This window comes from Panthera tigris, chromosome B4 (genome assembly GCF_018350195.1).
Source record: "Panthera tigris isolate Pti1 chromosome B4, P.tigris_Pti1_mat1.1, whole genome shotgun sequence".
NCBI lineage: Eukaryota > Metazoa > Chordata > Mammalia > Carnivora > Felidae > Panthera > Panthera tigris.
The window spans coordinates 131,603,383-131,623,226 of NC_056666.1; the positions used below are offsets into that span (position 1 = coordinate 131,603,383).

General features: G+C 59.2%; 1 protein-coding gene across 3 annotated transcripts in view; it reads left to right on the forward strand.

Moving 5' to 3' along the window:
• Positions 1 to 10,002: 10,002 nt before the first annotated feature.
• Positions 10,003 to 19,844, forward strand: part of MGAT3 (beta-1,4-mannosyl-glycoprotein 4-beta-N-acetylglucosaminyltransferase) — a 31,789-nt gene continuing 21,947 nt past the window's right edge. The window contains exon 1 of one of the 3 annotated variants that reach the window (XM_042993308.1): positions 10,003 to 10,022. In XM_042993308.1, coding sequence (XP_042849242.1) covers positions 10,009 to 10,022 — 14 coding nt within the window. In that variant the 5' untranslated portion in view covers positions 10,003 to 10,008. Of the gene's footprint in view, positions 10,023 to 10,976; positions 11,074 to 12,182; positions 12,302 to 19,844 lie in introns of those variants that run through there. The other 2 variants (XM_042993307.1, XM_042993309.1) reach the window with 2 other exon arrangements.

The window sequence follows — 19,844 nt, forward strand, 5'->3', positions numbered from 1 at the left end:
AGGCCGGTCGGCGCTCCCTTCGCCACATGTACTCGCTCTGCGCCCTCACCCCAAGCCAGGCGGTGCCTGTCGGTATCGCTGTTTGGGGGGTAACCAAGCCCCAGAGAGGTGATGTGACTTGCCCAGATCGGCAGTGGAAGTGAGACTTGAACTCGGTCTTGTAAGGGTTACATTGTAGTGTAGGGCTAACCTATAGGCTTGAGAAATAACAGCTTTGTTTTAACACTAGATTAAGAGATAACAGCCTTGTCCTATCAATCAAGGGAACAAAAGTTCAAGGAAAATCAACTGGATTAGTGTTTGATTGGACTGGGGCAAGGGCAAGTCAGAACTGTCCACCCCCATCTGGGAACTATTTCTCTGTTCTGTTCCCAGGTGATGATAAGACGATGTGGTCAGCTCTGAAAACTCGGCTGTTCGAGACAGCACTCTGGTCAAGAGTGTCGGTCCCGATCGGTTGGCCTTGCCTCTCATGGCAATAAACTTTGTTGTGACTGTCACAATGCCCGCAGCATTGTTTCAGGAGTCGGGTGGATGCAACAGTCTGTCATGTTGCTGTGATCCTAACACTTGAGAAACAAGACTTCATGACTGGAAGTGTATCCGTTATCTAATGCCGTGTAACAAACACACCCCAGGCATCGTGGCCCCGAGGGACCCCTCATCCCTACTGCATGCGTCGTCATATGGGGTGCCCGACCAGCCTCCCTCACGTGTCTGGGGCTGCAGTGGGGGTGGCTCAGCGACCAGGGACGGGCTGGGCCTCTCTCCTCCCTTCATGGTTTCTAGGACCCCTCCCTCCATGCAAGCCTTTCTCTAGGTCACCCTATTTCCTTACACAGCCTCTGGCTTCAAAGTTGGAGAAAATGGATGCTGTAAAGCCTCTTAAGGCCTAGGCCTGAAACCTCTCAGTCACTTCCAAGTATCCTAGTGATCAGAGTTGCGCACAGGCCACCCAGACCCTGGGGAGGCGAGATTGTGGACTGTGCGGCCGAGCCACAGCGACGGGAGGAGTTGTTGGCAGTCGTTCGGGCAGCCATTTTTCCACCCAAGGATCCTGCCCTCAGAGCGGGCCACTGCCTGCCGACAGACTCCTGTGTCACAAGAGCGGGAGAGTGTTGATGGTGACCCATGGGAATGCGGAGGAGGGAGGGCCCAGGACGTTCTGCAGTGGGACAGGAAGGCCTCTCTCCTCAGACTTCTGGGTCTTTCCCTCCCTGGGCCCAGCTGCCCTGCTCCCAGCCCCCAAGGGGTAAGGAGGCTGAGCCCTGGTGAGGAATGAGGCCCGGCCTGCTCATCCTGTTGGTGACAATCCTCTAAGGACCCTGCCTCTGCTTTCCAGGGAACAAATGCTGTGGCCCTTGCCCTCCACCTGCCCTGCCCTGCCCTGCCCTGCCCTGCCCTGGTCCTCCCACCCCAGCCTCACAAGTTCTGAAAAAATGTTGGTGGGGAGGAGACCATGCAAATCCTTCCCCACCCTCCGCCCTCCGAAGACCTCAGGAACTTCCCAGTGGCCACCCAGCCCAGGCTCTGGAGTTCAACCCTTGTCCTGCCACTCTTCAGCTGTGTGATCTTGGAAAGGTTTACTTACCTCTCTGTGCCTCAGTTTCCTCATCTGAAAAAAAGGAGAAAAGAGAAGGGCAACTGTGACCACTCTGTGCAGGCGCGTTCTAAGCACTTTGCAGCTAGCAGCTCCTATAATCCTGCCAACAACAAGGGCCAGGGTGTGTGTGTGTGTGTGTGTGTGTGTGCGTGTGCGCGTGTGTGCATGTGTCTGTTGTTCATTTCACTTTTACAGCTAAGGACATGAAGGCACAGAAAGGTCAAGTAACTTGCCTGAGGTCACACAGTTCATCATCACTCCAGAGCCCATGCTCTATCCAACCCCCGGCGCCTGCTCCCCACCTCCTAATTCCTTTTTTTTTTTTTTTAATCATTACGGTAAAATATGCCTACCAGAAACTTGACCGTGTACGGTGCAACTTTCACCGCCATCCCTCTCCCGGACCGTTCGTCTTCCCCAACTGGAACCACGCCCGTTCAACAATCATCTCCCATCTCCCGGCAATCACCACTCTTTGTGTCTCTATGAACTTGACTCTGCCAGAGACCTCGTGTAAGTGGGATGAATCATACCGCATTTGGTCCTTTCGTGACTGGCTTATTTCACTCTGTATAACGTCTTCAAGGTTCACCCATGTAGGAGCACATGTCAGTATTTCCTTTCTTTTTAAGGCTGAATGGTATTCCGAAGTATGTACGGACCGTTCATCCATCAGTGGACCCTTGGGCTGCTTCTGCCTTTTGGGTATTGTGGATACTGACGCTATGAACACGGGGGCATAAATATTTGTTCCAAAACCCTGCTTTCAGGGGCACCTGGGTGGCCCCGTCGGTTAAGTGACGGACTCTTGGTTTCGGCTCAGGTCGTGATGTCACAGTTCGTGGGATCGAAGCCCCGCATCGGGCTCAGCGCTGGCCGCAAGGAGCCTGCTTGGGATTCTCTCTCTCTCTCTCTCTCTCTCTCTCTCTCCCCCCCTCTCTCTCTCTGCCCTTCCCGGGCTCATGTGCGCTGTCTCTCAAAATAAATGAATAAACCTTAAAAAAAAAAAAAAAAGACCCAGCTTTCAATTTGGGGGTGTATTGTACCCAGAAGTGGGATTGCTGAACCATGTGGAAATTCCATGTTTAAAGTTTTGAGGAGCTGCCTTACTGTTTTCCACACTGGCTGCAATATTTTGCCTTCCCACCGGCAGTGCACAAGGGTTCTTGACTCTGGTGTGACCGCAAGCCCTGGGTGAATGCTGGCAGCCCGGGTGGGCGCCTGGAGGGCCCGGTAAAGAGCTGGCAGAGGTGGTCCAGTGGCTCCCGAGGGGCGTGCCGGGAATCCTGGCGGGCACCCAGACAGCCTGGCCTGCGGTGTTCCCTCCCATGGACACTGAGCCTTGGACTCAGTCCCTGGGCTCTGACCTTCCCCAACCCCACTCTGCCAGGACAGGCCACCCTGGGGCAGAAGGGATGAGGGGGCCAGGGTGGGGCACACGTCTGCACCTGCAGGCTTACAGCCATAGATAGCATGGTTAGACCCTTGGGCAGGAGGCTCCCTGCTCAGCCAGGCCTCACCTTGACCTGCTGCATGGCCTCCCCTATCCTCCACCTTCCCCAGCCTCAGTTACTTCCTCCTCTCCCCAGGTGACATGCCTTGTGGGGGACAAATTCTAGATACTGGCTTTGTGACCTGGGAGGTGCCAGTCTCCTTTGAGGAATTCCCAGGGCCGAGCCCCTCATTGTGCCAGTGACTCTTAATGAGTCAAGGGGTGTGGACTCTTCTAGAACTCTGGCTCCTGACTCCTTCCCCAGCTTTCTCCATAGCTCACCCATGCCACCAGCTTCCCCGCCAGAAGGCGTAGGGCCAGTAGGCCCCAGAAAGTCTGGATTCATTGAAGTTCCTGGTCCCGGGCTGAGGGTGGGTGCTCTGCTCTCCAGAGAAGGTACCAGAAGTAGGATGTCTCTTCTGCATAAGCTCCAGCCCTGGCAGGGCCTCTTTAGGTTGTGGGGGCCCCAACCTCTGCAGCTCCGGTCCTGGCTGGGGGCAGGGCCCAGACCTTCTGACGAGCATCAGCGCAGAGCCTAGGCACGTGGTCTGGGCCTCAGGACCTTGGGCCTCGTGCACTGCCATGGATCGAAGGCCATGGTGATGGGGTCTTATCCTAGCAGCTAGATTCTTTTGGCCCTGGGCAGGCCCCAGCCTCTCTCCGATCCCTGTTTCCTCACTGGTGCAATGGAGCAGGCTGGAACTCAATGGCCTTCCCAACCAGAAGATTCCAGAAGGAGAGAATTCACTGAGGGAAGATTCTGAGCATGGACCACCCAGGAGCAGTAGCAGTGGTGGCCCTCGCTGTGGCCTAAGCACTGGACATGCCTAAACTAACCTATTCTCGACAACAGCCCTCCTCAGTAGATATGGTTCTTATTCCCATGTTACAAAAGAGGAAACTGAGGCACAGAGAGACGAAAATGGCCTAAAGCTGCAACCGTAGCCGAACTCGAGCCCTGCCTTCTTCCTCCTTGTTCTAATCCGCAGTCCTACACCACAACGTGGCTGAGGTCTCTTTAAACCCGAATTTTGTGGGCACCTACACCCGAGCCTTCCACCTCGCAGAAAGGGCACAGAAGTGGCCAGAAACCCTACCACAAAAGCAGGTTGTGTAAACCGGAGGACGGGCCGGTCAGGGGACGTGAGAGGCCCTCTGTGTGTCTGTGCCAGTCAGACCCTGTCTGGGGGAGGGCGGGGGCAGAAGCGAGAGTGGCTGGCCCGGAAAGGTCTGGAAACCCTGTCACAGGAGGCGTCGCTAAAGAACCTGAGGGCAGAAGTGACTCTTGGCCAGCGACTCTCGACCGGGGACTCTCGGCTGAATTTTTGAAGGACTGGCTTTGCTCCGACCGGCCCCAGGCGGTGGCATCTGGGATTCCTCAGAGCCAAAGCTGTCCCACAATAAAGAGCTGCGGTGACGGGGAGAGTGAGTGTCTCGTGTCACTCCGCGGGGCCAGGGCGCCGGAGGAGGTGCCCTTGGGGCCCCGCCAGGTCACAGGTGTGAGGCTCAATCCGCCATATCTGGGCAGTTCTAGCGGCCTCAGAAGTTGAGGGCACCTACATTTCGTGGGTGAATTTCTCTCCTCTTCCAGCCCCACCCATCAGCCTGACTCCAGCCAGACGGCCTGGACCCTGACCAAGGGGCTATTACCATTCGTGGTCGTCAAAAGGACAAGACCTACCGGCCTCATGGATCGCCTCTGGGCCTGGGGCTTTCAGGCTCTGACAAGTGACTTCAGACCGGCTGTTCCCAGGGTCACTCACCATCTGGGCCTGGGAGATGTGGCCGCGGGGCCGCGGGCAGGGACTCGGCCCGGCGGCCGTGAGGACGGGACCCCACCGATGGGGCCCAGGAGCCAGAGCTGCCGTAGGACAGACAGGCCGTGAGTCAGCGTCGCTGTGCTGGGGCCTCACCTCTGTGGGGGCCCCACCTCGTGGGACCCAGCCCCCCGAGGCTCACGCCAGCGGGCCACCCTCCCGGGTTGGCCGTGCGCTTCAGTGGGTGTCACCTGCTCGGCTCCCACCTGCTGACTCAATCCATCCCTCAGCACCCGTGGTGTCCTTGGAGCTTGTGGGGGTCCTTAGGCTGAATCGCTCGCTCCAACCCCCGCCCCCCCCACCGCACACTTTCCAGCTACGACTAGTCCCTTCCCCATCCGTGCGCAGCCTGGATGCCCTTTCCCCTCTTTTGCTGGGTTTCTAAATCTGCCCCAACCTTCGAGGTCTGGCCGATGCCTCCTCTACTCTCCCAGTCCCCCAGGTGGACCATGTGGCCGCCTCTCTGCCGAATTTCTGTCTCATCCACTGGCCTGGGTTCTCCTGGGGGCAGGGGTGGGTCTGAGTCCCCTCTGCCTCTGCTGCAGCCTGGAGCCCAGAGCCCGGCATACAGTAGGCTCTCAATCAATGAGTGGATATAACCTCCCCACACCATATGCTCGCCTTCCGCTCTCTCTGTGGGGTTGGCCGCCGCGAGGGAGAAGACCTGGCGCCTGGTGGCCAAAGCCCTGGCTCTGGAGTCCGGGTCCCGGCTCTGCCTCTCGGCCATCGAGTGGGCTCTGTCAGTTTCCTCACATGGGGAGCCAGCACGTGAGGCCCGCAGGGGCTTCTGGAGTTAGGGGAGGGGGGGACGGGGTGGGGAGGCAGAGGGCTTGGAGACAGAGCAGGTTCCTGAGTTTCTAGGAGTGGTTGCCAGGGCCCAGCTAAGTGTGCGGCTCATGGTACCAAAGGTGATGGGCGTCTTGGGTTACACCCGTTTGCAATCACACAGCGGCCCTGGCCCGGATAAAAGGGCTGTTTCGGTCTCAAGGCCTCCCCTGCTGGAAGGCTGGTGCTTCTTTCTCTGGGTTCCCACCAGCCCTCACGTCTCTGATGCTTCTTTCCTATGCAATAGTATTTACTGAGCACCTACTACGTACCGGGGTGGGCTGTGCCAGGTGCTGGGCCAACAGCAGCGGGGGCAGGACAGAGGGAGCCCTGCCCTGGTAGGGGTTATGTTCAGTGGGGGAGGCCAGCAAAAGAAGAAGCGTAGGAATTTACCTAGTATGCTAGATGGAGAAAAGTGCTATGGGGATGGAAGGGGGTCAGGCGAAGGGACGGGGGAGCTGCACCTAACTGGGGTGCTTGGGGAGCACCCGCATTTGGGTGGAGACTGGAAAAGGAGGAGCCCCATGGGTCCCTGGGGGAAAAGAGGTCCAGATGGAGGCAACAGGCAGCACAGTAGGTTGATGAGCTCGGGGAGTGTGGAGGGAGGGGGCCAGGGAGGCTCCAGCCTAGACCAGGTGGGGACTCGTGACCCCCGAAGCACCCTGGCCTCACTTTGGGAGAGATGGGAGCCACAGCATGATTTGCGCAGCAGAGGGAGGTGGTCTGACTTGTGCTTTGCAGAGTCATGCTGACCGTTCCGCAGGGAGAGGAACAGGCATGGGGAAGCTATGGCAAGGACGCAGGCCAGGGCCCTGGAGGACCGATGGGCAATTCCGGAGCCCACAGGAGCCCCTTCGGAGGGAGGAGCACCAAGGAATTGTGGGGGAGAGCCCGGGAGTCCCTCACCCAGGTCCTGAACCCTTTGAGAATCCAGTAACCGTAGACCCTCTCCCAGAAAAACGGGCGTGTGTGAACACACACACCTTCCCACAAGCAAGCACACAATCACATCCACGCATGCGTATACTGACACTGATGTTTCTATGTGTGCACGTGCACTCCCACGTGCTCACAAACACACACGCCACACGCCTGGGAATTTTCGGAGATTCCTGGCCCCCTGTCTAGTCCATCCCCTCTACTTAACTGAGGCTTGCAGAGAGAAGGAGACTTATCCAAGGTCCCGGAGGCAGAGAGGGCTTGACCCGCAGGACCTGGCCCAGACAGGCCTGGAGCATCAGGAGACCCCGGCCTTACAGCCCTCCGTCTCCCAGCACTGAGCTAGGCGCCAGAGCAAACCCCATCTCATCCTTGGGCCAAAGGGGCCAGGCAGGGAGGCTGGGATCCTGAGCACTTCCTGTCTGGTATCCTGGCCTCCCTGCAGGGCTTTCCGTAAGCACTTTGGCAAGGGGGGAGAGGAGGTTAGCCCTGGAGTCTGAGATGGGTGGAATGTATACTTAGAGATGGGCTGGGAAGGTCCCTGCGGGCAAAGTCCGGGAGCAGCAAAGACCTTGAGGTGGGAACTCTCCAAATGAGGCTTGAGCGAGCCCTGTGGGAACCAGAAGTCGGAGTGGCCTCTGAGGGGAGGACACGCCTGGGTTGGGTCCTGAAGGATGAGTAGATTTGCCAGAAAGGCTTTCTGGGCAGGAAGACTGATACACGCTAAGGTGCAGGGCTGAGAAAGGTCAGAGAAACTTACAAGCATTTGGGAGAGCTGCCTGAGGGTGCTTTTGGGAAGGGGTCATTTATGGGGGGCGGGGGATGGAGTGCGGGCAGGTGAGGGTGGGACAGGAGGGCTCTGCACTTTGGACAGCAGGTGATAGAGAGGGAAGGGAACCGAGCATGCATTGAATACCTCTGCTGATGACCCGCATGTAATCGGGCGGCCACCCTCCAGCCCATTCTGCAGATGAAGAAGCCAAAGGCTTGGAGCCAGCTCACTCTGCCAGCCAGGAGCCTTGGCGAGGGCCGGTGCTTGGCCCTCGGCAGGGGTCAGGGACTCCTCACCTCGGGCACCCAGAGCCAGGAGTGAGATGACCCGGGGAGGGAAGAATGTGGCTCCCGTGGGCCAGGCAGCAGCTGCCGAAAGGGATAACAGACCTAGCGATTGTTCACAGAGCCAAATCGGCCCCAGGTGAAGGGACTGCGGAGCTGTAAGGTGACACCGCCTCGGACTGGCTAATCTTGTATCTGAGCTTCTTTAGCTCCAGGGGCCCACAGCTTCCCTGTCTACTCTGGGGGAGGGGGTGGGGAAGGAGGACCACCTAGCAAGCCCCCCCCTGCCCCCCCCGCCTCCCCTACGGCCCTTTCTGTGGCTTTACAGATAGACCAGAAGTGAGCCAGGAGGGAGAGGAGGGCGGAGTCCAGATTCCACTGACATCAGTGTGATGGTGGGTGGTGATTATTCCCATTTTACAGATAAGGAAAGTGAGGTTTAGGGCATTGAAATGACTGGGACACACAGCAGAGCTGGATTAATCATGCCAGTATTCTGCTTCTCCACTTGCTAAGCACCTCCTGTGTGCCAGTCCTCTCTCAATGCTGAGGAAACAGAGGGGTGTCTCCCCTCCTAGTCCGCTCTCTCAGCGATGGGCTCCTGGTACAGGGAGGGTGAAGAGGTGGGGCCTGGTTGGCTGGCCTTGCCTTTTGGCCAGTTGTGTGTGGCTGAGCCGGTCAGATGTCATTTCTGTTGGGCTGGGAGGGCAGGCTGGCCACCCACAATCCCCAGCACGGTGAGACTGCCGGAGTGCATTGGGCAGATGGGGGCTGACTTTGGTATGGCCCCGCCAAGGCCGACTCCCTTGCGGCCTCACAAGAAGCTTGGAATCTAGAAAGGTCAGGAGAACAAAGACAGAGCTGGGGGGAGGATGGAACCCAGGGAGCGGGCCCCCAGAGTTGACCTGGCCAGCTCCAGGCCGCGCAGGGCAATCCCACACTTGTTCCACACAAGTGTTCTGGGGGGGGGGGGGGCGGTCACCTACCCCTGCACGGGCTTGAGAGCACCCACGTGTGGATGGGGGTGCCCTCGTGAAGGATACAGGGTATAGCCCACTGAAGCAGGGCCTGGGGGACATAGCTTTCCTAAAGTAGTCATTTCGGACAGGTCCAAATGAACAGCGACTGTTTTTTTTAAGCACAGCTGATATGCACACAGATGACCTTAATTCATTCATTTTTCTTTTTTTTTTTTTTTCTGGCAAATGTTTATTGAGTGCCTCCCGTGGACCCAGCCTGACACTGGGTGCTCTGGAGACGGTGGCCCGGCGGTCATGGTACCAGCCTAAGACAGTCTGGCTGGCGGTCCCTGAGGAGGGCGCCTTGCGTACAGAGGCCCATCTAACCCTCTAAGCAGCTTTAGAAGGGAGGCTTCCTTATCCCCATTTCACCGATGAGGAAACTGAGAGCTAAACCGCTTGCACAAGAAGACCCAGACCCAAGCCAGACCTCTCTGGTCCCTGAACCCGGTTACACCTGACCGTGGGACCCTCCCCACAGATTTACTTCTCATGCCATACCACGGGCAGGGCCTGGAGGTTCAAGGACAGGAGGAAACATCTGGTTCACACCTGATTTTAAAAAACCAAAAGGGAGACAAGCTATACATGTAATGGATTCGTTTTTAGGTCACAACAAAATGACTTCACATCAAACGAACTGCATCAAAAAAAAAAAAAAAGTCATGAGGGAAAATGAGAGGCCGGGGCCGAGGCTGGAATCTTACTTTCCACCGGACATCTTTCAATAATTTTCAAATTTGCACCGTGTACAGCTATTACCTATTCACCCAAATCAATGACAAAATGTCAAGGGACAAAAAGGCATATTTGTGGCTCAGGCCTTGATCAGGATCTTTCCTGCTCATAGGGCTGGGGGGAGCCCCTGCTCATCACGGGGAGAAAGAACACATACTAGGCGAGAAATGAATGCTACCGACTGCTCGCTGTGCGTACCCTGGCCAACCTGGGTGTGATTCCAGGCTCCAGGGCCTCCCAGTCTCGTTACCCTGGGCGTCCTCGGTTGGCAGCTGTGAAAATTGAGGGCTACGGTGTTTTTTTTCCCAGCTTGGTGCTCATGGGCCAGCGTCGAGGTTTCTGAGACGCCCAGAGCAAGCCAGACCTGAAACCGTGCTTCTCTCGTGGGCCAGGAAGGATGCCCAGGTTGCTGCAGGAGGAAGAACAGATTCTCCCGGGGAAGTCAAGGGCAAGGAAAGCGTCTTTGAGATGGTCCTTTCCAGATGACAAGATTCCCCAGGCAGAGGCACGGGGAGAGGCATGGAGAGGTGGAGGTAAGCCTGTGTGAGCGGTAGTGAGGGCTCCGTTGGAGATGGAAAGAAAAGGGCAGAGAGCTGGCTGGAGGAGCAGGTAGGGAAGAAGATGCTGACATTTGGGGGCAGAATAGATGGCATTTGCAGGCAGTGACACGACACCTGAAACAAGTGAGTCATACGGACGGTACAAAGGGTAAGGGATGTACTTAGAGTGGTGTCGGCTAGGAGTGATTTTCACATTTTCAAATGATTAGGGGGGGAAAGAAAACCAAAAGAAGAATAATTCGGAACACAGGGAAATTACATGAAATTCACATTTTAGTGTCGTTAAAATAAAGTTTTATCGGGACACCACCATGCTCATTCCTTCAGCTACGGTCTATGGTTGATTTTCTATTACAGTGGCTGAGTTGAGTAGTTGAGATAGAAACTCTGCCGGCAGAAAAGCCTAAAATATTGACTAGCTGGTCCTTATAGAAAATAGTTTGCCTACTCTTGGTTTAGAGGGAGTCTCCAGGGAGAGGAGGGGTGGGGATGAAGCTGGTGAAGGGACAGAACCAGGTCACCAGGGCCTCCTTCTGCCCTGCCCAGGCACTGAGCTTAAGCTGAGGGCACGTGGGAACCATTGAGGGGTCAGGGGGAATGCGACCTGCTCAGATGAACGCTGGAGAGGAGTCATACCGACTGCTTGCCAAGGATGGATGGTGGGCAGGGGGCACGCGGAGCAGGAAGCCCAGCCAGAGGCAGCTCCAAAAGCCTAGCAAAGACCAGTGGGACCACCCTTGAGGACATTTGCCGGGACCTAGCTTTGAGGCGTCTCCCTGCCTTCCCCGTGCACCTTCGCCTACGGTTCACAGGCGTGTTGGCTGTATACCCAGGGTGCCCCGCACGGGGGCCGGAAGTGACTGCTTCAGGCCGGAGTCCCTGGGCGGAAGGAACTTCCAGAAGGGCGGGAAGCGCGTGGAGGCCGCCTGGGAGCCCGGAGCAAGATCAGGGGGAGCCAGAGTGTGAAGTGGTGGGCGCTTGGAGAACCAATGGTGTGCAGATGGCAGGAGAGGAGACCCAAGAGGTGGGCAGGCGACGGACCATGGGACTTTTAGTGCCCGCTGAGGGGAGCGAGGGAGGGGGAGGTTTGCTCCCTGGAGTTCCAGGGCGAGGAGTCACGGGGCCACGATGACTCTGGGCATATACAGCGATGGAGGGAGTCGGAAGGATACGGGCGGACAAAGCCCGTGGACCCCCGGCGGTATACTCTGGCCATCTGCACAGACACAGACCTGTGTGGACTCGGTAAAAGGCCTAGCGCCGTGCACGCACCACAACAGAAGACCAGGCCTCTGCACACGACCATAGATGGGTGTACACATAAGCACAGCTGCCCAGAGCCACGCACGCACACAGGCCCCAGAGGCCTCTCCGCGCGGTCACGGATGTGTGCACACAATCACGGCTCAGGTACACGCAGGAAGGGCCGCCGGATCCGGGCACACACCATAACACAGATGTACACGCCCATGCACTCCCGGGAGCTGTAGGTCACACAGTCCCATGCACACAGCAGAACACGGGCGCACACATCCACGCACACACCAGAACCGGACACGCGGACCCTTGCGCACGCCAGTCACAGACACACACACACACACACACACACACACACTCTCTCTCTGACCCGCCCCGCCCCCCATCGCACACACAGCCGCCCAGGACGCACCGGGCCGTGGGCCGGCGCACGCACGGTCACAGGCAGGGGCGCGCACACACACACACACATTCGATCGCACACGCGGGAGGCGCGGAGCGGCGGCGGCGGCGGCGGCCGGAGACTGCAGCCCGAGGCGCCCCCCGGCCCTGCGCGGCGCGGCGAGCGGAGGGGAGGGGGCTCCAGTGGGGGTGGGGCGGGGGCCGGAGCCGCCGAGCCCGGCGGGAGCGGGCACCTCTGCGCGCCGCGCTCGGGCCTCGCCTCCGCACCCCTCCCCCCCCCCCCGCGCGCCTCCCGGGGGGGCCCCTCCCACGCGCCCGTCCGCTCGCCGGCCCCCCGCCGCGGCCCCGGGGTGCAGCCAGGCGGCCGCGCCTGGCCCGCGGGACGGGGTGGAGGTGGGGGCGGGGGGCGGGGATCGGGGCCGGGCCGGGGCCGCGCCGCCCGCGATGCCGGGCGCCCGCCGCAGCCGCCGCCGGAGCCCGGGATGGGGCGAGAGGCTGCGGCGGACGCCAGCATCTCCCCGCCGGGGGCCCCGGGGGCCGCGGAGCCGCCGCCGCCGCTGCTGCCGCCGCTGCTGAGACCCGGCGGGCGATGGGTGAGTTGACCCTGGCGTCCCGGGGGGCCCGCGCCGCAGCCCCTCCATCCCCGCACTCCGGGCCCCCCGCCTCCATCTCCGCGCCGCCTCCTCCGCGCTCGCGGCGCCCCCCACCCCGTCACGGCTCCCACAGCCCCCTCCCTCCCTGAGCGTGACCCTAGGGGCGGGGGCGGGAGCGCCGGGCCCGGGGGTTGGGGGCGTCGAGACGGGGTGGGGGGGGGGGCGGGATGCCGGGGAGGCTACTCGGCCCCGACGCCCCCTCCCCTAACCCGGCTGCTCCGCGGAGCTTTCCCCGGCCCCGGAGGGCAAAGCCTCATCCCTTCGATCCCCTCCCTCGGCCTGGGCGGGGGGCGTCCCCGAGGCGCGGGGCTCGAGCGGCGCTTTGTGCGCTGTACCCCCACCCCCCCCCCAAGCCTCCGGCGCGGCGCGGGGCTGGGGGTGGGAGGCCTCAGCGCCCGCCTTCCCCACCCCCCCCCTCCCACCCCGACCCCGGGCTGCGGCGGCCGAGGCCCAGGCGCGGTCCCGGAGCAGGGCGGGTGCGGAGGCTGGGGGCTGGGACTGTGGCTGCTTGTGGGGACCAGGCGGAGGGGCGTGGGGAGAGCACCCCTAGTCCTTTCGGCGGGGTTGGGGCGGGGGGGGGGGGGTGGCGAGGCTCCCGCTCTTTTCACTGCACTGCCCGGGGCGGGGGAGGGAACCTGGCTGGGGGAGGGCGCTATAAATATCTGCAAATAGTGAGTTCTGGAAGCGGGGGTGGGGAGGGGAGCTTGGGCGTAAGTGGGAACGGTGGAGCCTGAGCTGGGGTGCCACGAGAAGCAGAGGTGGGTCTCAGCCAGCCCTGGTAGCTGGAGGTCAGGTGACTCTCCCGGCTCTGGACTCCCGAGAAGGCGTGTGGGCGGGAATACCACCCCAGAGAGACCCCTCCATGGCCCCCCAGCATTGGCCCTGCCCCCATCCCCCTAACACTCCTTGCCACTCCTGGGACACCAGTCCAGACCTGCCTTGATGGGGAGCTGTGGATACTGGCGGGTCAGCCCCCCGGGCAGGTCCTGAAGATCCAGGCCTCCGGGTGCTGAGGAGTTAGGCACAGGGTCTTTGGAAAGTTTGGAAGAGGTTCTGCCAGCCCAGGGAGGAGAGAGAACTTGCTGGAACAGTTCGCTTGCTCGGTACTGAAGGGAAGGGCACTCTAGGTAGAGGGAATGGCGCGAGCAGAGGCTCTGAGGTGTGAGCGCCTGGTCGGGGTGGAGAGTTGTGGAAGTGGAGGCTGGTCAGGCACGGGAGTGACCCACGTGAACGAAGCGAAGGAGGGCCAGGTGGAGGTGAGGTGTCAGGCCATCCCAGGGAGCTGGCACAAGCGAGCTCCCGAGGACAGCGAGGAGCGGATGGGGCCGGGAGTGCTGCCATCTGGCTCAGCAGCCCCTCCGGAGTCTGCCCAGGGCCTCTGCTGTGGTCAGGGCTGCTTGGCCCACATCTGCTGGTGGCTGGACCGCCCCAAGCCAAGTCCGCTTTCCGAGTCTCAGTGTTCGCCTCTGTCAAATGGGGAGACTCCTCTACAGGGTTGTGGGGAGGTCTGCGTGAGGTGATGAGCGCAGGGAGCCCAGCACCTGAGAAGGCCTCGGCAGATCCTTGGCCGCCGCCAGTATGTTTACCTGGAAAACGGGGCGGGGGGGGGGTGTTGATGTCAGCTGGTGGGCCAGGCTCACTTTACCCAGTGGCGATGAGGATCCTGTGAGGGCTGGATGTGACCCGGGGAAGCCAGGGGCTGGGGGAACTGCAAGTCCGCGTGCTTACGCTATTCTGGAAGAAGGGAGAAGCAGTGGGCAGTGGCTGGGGCGGGGTGGTCCTCCTTGTGCCCCTACGGACACCTTAGCCATGGCATTCAACGGACCCTGCTGTGTTCCCCAAGGCCAAAGCCTCTTTGTTCTCCATGCTGCACCATGCACCCCTTCCTCCTAGTCAGCTCTAGCCCAGCACATGGGGGACCAGGGCTCCCTTCTAGAAGGTTCTTCAGACACTGAGACCAACAAACACAATATTCTCCTGTGAGGGGCACCGTCATGGGCAGCCGGGTGGAGAGGACACAGACCTTACCCCCAGGAGAATGGAATCTAGTTGGGCAGCAAAACCAGTCGGGCACCCATGGTCTTGCGTAGCCCTGTGCTGGCTGCTTAGGGGTGTGGGGGGTGGGAGGGGAGGAGAGTTGCAATAATTGCAGCATGGGACAGTCAAGGGCAGAAGTTAAAAGCAAAGATTCCAGATCCAGTGTCCCACGTTCAAATCTCAACTCTGCCACTTCTTACTGTGTGACTGTGGACTGGTGGCTCTGCCTCTCTGTGCCTCTGTTTCCTTGCCTCTAAAATGGGAACGAGGCACACTAGTGCTATTTGAGCGGCTTGGTTCAGTTTCTAGTGGGCATTTACGCCCCCTCTTCCAGAATGGGTCTCCCAGGTCACCCCTGCCTCCTGTAAGACTACACAGCCTGCTCCAGTAGGCTATCGTCTTCCTTTTGTCCGTGAGTCCCTATAGGCGGGGGCCTGCCTTTCTGTGTCCGTTGCTCGGGCAGGGGGCAATGGTGTGCTGGCAACAGGCCCTCTGGGAGAAAAAGATACCTGATAAACAGCGTTGGCAGGTTTCCATGGTGTAAATCTTCCAGCAAGGCCCATTTGAGGCTACCAACACCGTCACCATCTCGCAGTGGGAGCTGGTCCATGCCAGCATCAGCACCCAGGCATTCAGTAGGTGCTTAATAAATGATGGTTGAATAAGGAGAGAAGGCTCCAGAGACTTGGGGGAGCTGCCAGGCCATACTGTAGCTGAGAGAGGGGAGGCATCAGACAGGCTGAGGCCAGGACAAGAGACCACTCTGAATAAGTAACCCGTGGTGAGATGGCGGGCAGAGGGGAAGGAGGACTGGTGTCCTCCCTTCCTGGGAACCTCTGCACCTCTGACCCTGCGTCACGTCTGCTCTGGATCCTCTTGACCTTGGCCTGGTTCGGGCTGTCTGCACAGAATGACCTAGCTGGATCCCAAGCATTAACCTGACAGAGCTCTGAGAAATGGTCCAGACGGGTCTCAAACGTCAGATTCTATTCCCTTGCATGTGCTGTTCCCTCTGCCTGAACGTCTGTTCCAGCCACCTCTTCCTATGTCCCCTGAAACTCTGTCACCCTTCAAAAGCCTCCTCCACCCCAAATCCCACAGACCCTTCTCCCCTTCTGCTCTTCCTCTGGCCTCACAGCCCCTCTCGTGTGCACCCTGCCTGCCCATAAAAATATTAGTAGCTAACATTGCATCTGTACAGCAACCCGTGATAGAGGTACCGTGATAATCCCTTTCGCAGACGGGGAAATGGAGGCTCCGTCTTGTTAACGACGACCCATCCTTTGCCTCTCGGCTTGAGCATCCGTTCGTTGTGCAGGGAGGCTCCCTGCTGTGGGCTGGGCAGAGCACCACTTCTCTTTCTTGAACGTGTTTGCTGTGGCGTGTTCCACTAGGCCGTGAGTTCCCTATCTTATAGGAGCTCGAATGAATGAATGAATGAATGAGTGAGTGAGTGAATGACTTTCAGCCCCAGGGAGCATCCCTGTTCTTTTACCCCTTCCTCCTCCCTTTCCATCCCTGTGGGAGGAGACTGACCCTCCAGAGGGCAGCCTCACACCATGGAGGGATGGTCACAGGGACCCTGCTTAGCCACACCTGCCAGAAGGGGAAGTGAGGCTGTGGGCGGGGCCGAAAGCAGGCATGGTAGATGGGTAGTGGACCACCCTCCTGTGGTCTAGAGTAGGGCTGACATGGGCCCACAGCCCTGCCTGTGACCCAGGAAGTTAACGGGGTCCCAAAATACTTTTTCTCGCACCGCCCCAAGTGGAAATTCCCCTGTTGGCCCACTTATTTTCGTTTTATCTAGAAAAATAAAGTTGGAAATAAGAATCATTCACACACCTAATTGCTCCGTGGCTTTATGAATTTAGAGCCTGTTTGGCTCTAGACTTTGGTTCCCACCGAAGTAGGAATCCCCTGGGAGGAGCAGGGTGAGGGCCAAGGCAGGAGGCCAGAGTCTGTGCTGACACTGGGGCCTCCTCCGGGTCTGCCCTCCCGTTGCCCTCTCCTGGCAGGCTGAGAACTTCCCAGAAGCAGCAGCCCCGATGGGGGTCTGAGCGAGGGAGGGTGGCCAGAGGCAGTCTCCAGGATTCTGGTTGACAGAGACCCATAATGGATGACTTCCCAGGCTGTTCTACCCCACCTCGACCTCTGAGTCATAATAATTTGCTGCTATTTATCGAGCACTTACTATGTGCCGGGCGCTGGGCCAAGCACTTTGTCTGCATTATCCCAGCGACGCCTGCTAACTTCCCTCGAAGTAGGTACTATTATTATCCCCATTTGGCAGTTTGAGGGTGCCTGGGGCTCAGGGCCAGGAAGTGGCAGGGCTGGGATTGTATCCAGCCTGTAGGACCCCCAGAGCCCGATGGGGCCCCTCGGATAGGCCCCTCAGTCACTCAGAAGGGAACGGTCTCTGAAGCCTGGACGCCCGAGACAGCCACGTCACTGGTGTCCTGGTCTCCAGGCCACCCTCCTTGTGGCCCTGATTGCCACTTCCTTCTTTCCCATAGTCCTGGGGCACTGTCTCTGGAAGCCTCGTGTAGCCTCACCTGGGCGGCTTGGGGAAAATACAGATTTCCCGGGCCCCGCCACACCCCGCTGAGTCAGAATCCCACTGCGGGAGAGGGGGCTGGAAACCCAATTTTTAAAATGTTGTCCTGGGGATAGAGAGGCCTGCGGACTCCCAGAACCACTGCCCGGCCCAGTGGAGTCCAGGCTGCTTTAAGAGACTCCCTCGGCCTTAACCCAGATCCCTATGACCCTGCCCCCGCTTGTGTTCCCAGCCTCTGCCCCCTGCTACCCTAACCCAGCTCTGCACACACACCACACTGACCCCCCACGCCCCATTTTGCCTTTATCCAGGCACCTGCTGCTGCTGTTTCCTTCTGGAAACAGGTCCCAGCTGGCCACAGACTCCACAGAGCTTGTGTAATACTCTGGACCAGTCGCTCGTGGCCCCACTCTTGCTAGCCCGGGCCTGGCACACGGCCTGGGCGAATCGTGGTGGGTGAGTGATGGTGGCCGGGGAAGGGGGAACAAGGGAGGGCTGCCGATGACAGGTGAGGCTTCCAGGCTGGGTGCACAGGCACTCTCTGGGGCTGGCACCTTGCCTAACATGGAAAAGGCATTTGATGACTGTTTCTTAACTGCTTGTTGAATGGTGATCTGTCGTGTGATGGGGTGAGGGCCACTTCCGGAAGCAGTGCAGATTGGCGGGTTTAGGTGAAAGATTGAGAAGGCGCCTTCCCGGCCATCTCTGAGGCCCGTGAATATTAATGGTCCGAACTCATTTATGGCTCGGATGGGAGTGAGGGGCTGGTGCTTTCTTGCTCGATTTCATTGCAGTATCTCAGGAGCCCTGGGAGGGGGGTGCTGATGTAATCCTTATTTCGTTCAATGGAAACTGAGCCCTAGACAGGTGACTTGGTGGGGTCACACAGCTGGGAGGGGGTCCTGCAAAACGGAGCCTTGCCCGTTGTGCGAAAAAAAATAAATGAGTCTGCACTCTACAGTTTATGAAGCGGTAACACATCATCTGAGTTGGTTCTAGCTGTGGCTTGGAGGTTTGGCTCTACGTTTTCACCTATGCCCACATCCCGGGGTCAGAAAACCTGCATCCAGGGGCCTTCTGTGTCTGTGAGGGGCAGTGGTGGGAAGAGATCCCGCCTCCGGGCTGGCGGGAGAGAGAAACAAAGAGGCAGTGTTGGGGGCTCTGGCACATAGTAGGTGTTTGGGAACCCCTGTGGTCAGTTCAGGCAGACCCAGCTCTGGTCCCACCTGGACCTTGGAACAGCCCAGATCAGTCTTCAGTCTTTGAGCCAAGGCCCACAGGGTGTGGGTGACGGGTCCAAGGTCATACCTGCCATAAGGACTAGAACAGAGGGTGTGAGGCTCCACCACGGCCGAGAGGTCCAGGGAATGGGACAGGGGGATTCTGTCTGTGCGGGATGACCTCTGTCACAGCCATGAAACCACAGAGCCTGGCCCCAAAGGGCCCCCAGGCAAACCGCCTCTCAGCGGTGTCCAGGACTGCTGCGGGACCTGGCGTGTTACTGCTGTCACAGATGTTCGGGGCCATACCTGAGTACGGGCAGTGGTCCTGCAGCCACCAGGGGGGGATGTAACAGACTCTGTGGGCTGCCTCCAGGTACTGGCATGTGGGGAGGGCGAAATGCACCAGCACCCCACCCAGACTAGAAATCCAGGTGCTGGCTTCCCCCCCACACCCCAGGGCCTTTGCAGATGCTATCCCTCTGTCTGCAGTGGCCTTCCCCTCCTCTCCTGGCAGGTGCTGGCTCATCCTTTGAGACCCCTCCAGGAAGCCCTGCCTGACTCCCACCCCAAGGGCCAGGCTGATCCGCCCTGCCAGGATTTCCATCTGGCTGCTCCACAGGATGCTGAGAACCTTGAGGGCCTGGTTATAATCCAGGGCCTGGTCGGAGATGCCAGTGGAGTGGACAGGGAAAGCAGCTGTAAGGTGCAGCCCAGTTCAGGTGACTGTCCCCGCAGCCCAGAGAGGAGACCAGGCTGGGGAGCCTTGGGGCCAGATAGCTAGCCAAACATGCCCATTTCACAGAGGGAACGTTGAGGCCCGAGGTGCTTGGGACTGACCTAGAGCACGCTGGAGAGTGGTTGGTCGTCCCTTTGTGGCTTGTAGGAGGAGAGTCCAGGGCTATGTGGCCGTACCCCTCCCCCACTCCGGTCCCCAGCTGGAGCATTTCTCTGCAGGATCCAGGTCAGGTCTGGCGGGGGATGGGAAGAAGCCCAGGAGAGCAAAGTCCCCAGGGCTCAGGTCTGCACTCTGTCTTCCCATGTGGAGGACAAAGCTCCTTAGAGAAAACGCTTGCTGTCTAAAAGCTGGCAGGAAATCCACATCGATAGCTCATTCTTGCAAAAAGGTACGCAGGAAAAAAAGCCTGTGAGAACTTAGGCCAAAATGTTAGCCCCGGGGATGGTGGGTGATATTACCCTTCTTTTGCTGGGATTTTCACATTTCCTAGGTTGTAGGTGAAACCTTTATAACCAGAAAAAGGAAGTTACCATGTAAAGGAGAGAAGTCCAAGAAAAGGTGCCCTGAGAACAGCCAGCTCCCCATTCATGAGACTCTGGGGTCACCATGTGTGAGTGGCTTCCAGAGGGACCCTGGCCCCAGGCACATCCTCCAGAACAGGTGTGCCTGTAGCAGACAGCTCAGCCTGTGTGTCTCTCTTTCTTGGAAATTGGGTCAGCGAGAGTCCAGACCTGGGGCTACCGGGATGCAGCACACCCAGAATTCCGTTCAAGCCTCTGATGTCCTTCCTGTCGTGTGGGTTAGGCCTCGGGGCCCTCGCCTTCCCACCTCCACCTGGAAAGCCACCCCACCCCACCCCACCCCAGGCTGCCCTCCGCCCCTCCCAGCCAGAGGTGACCCTAGGCTGTTTGCTTCACCTCCATCCGGGTGCCC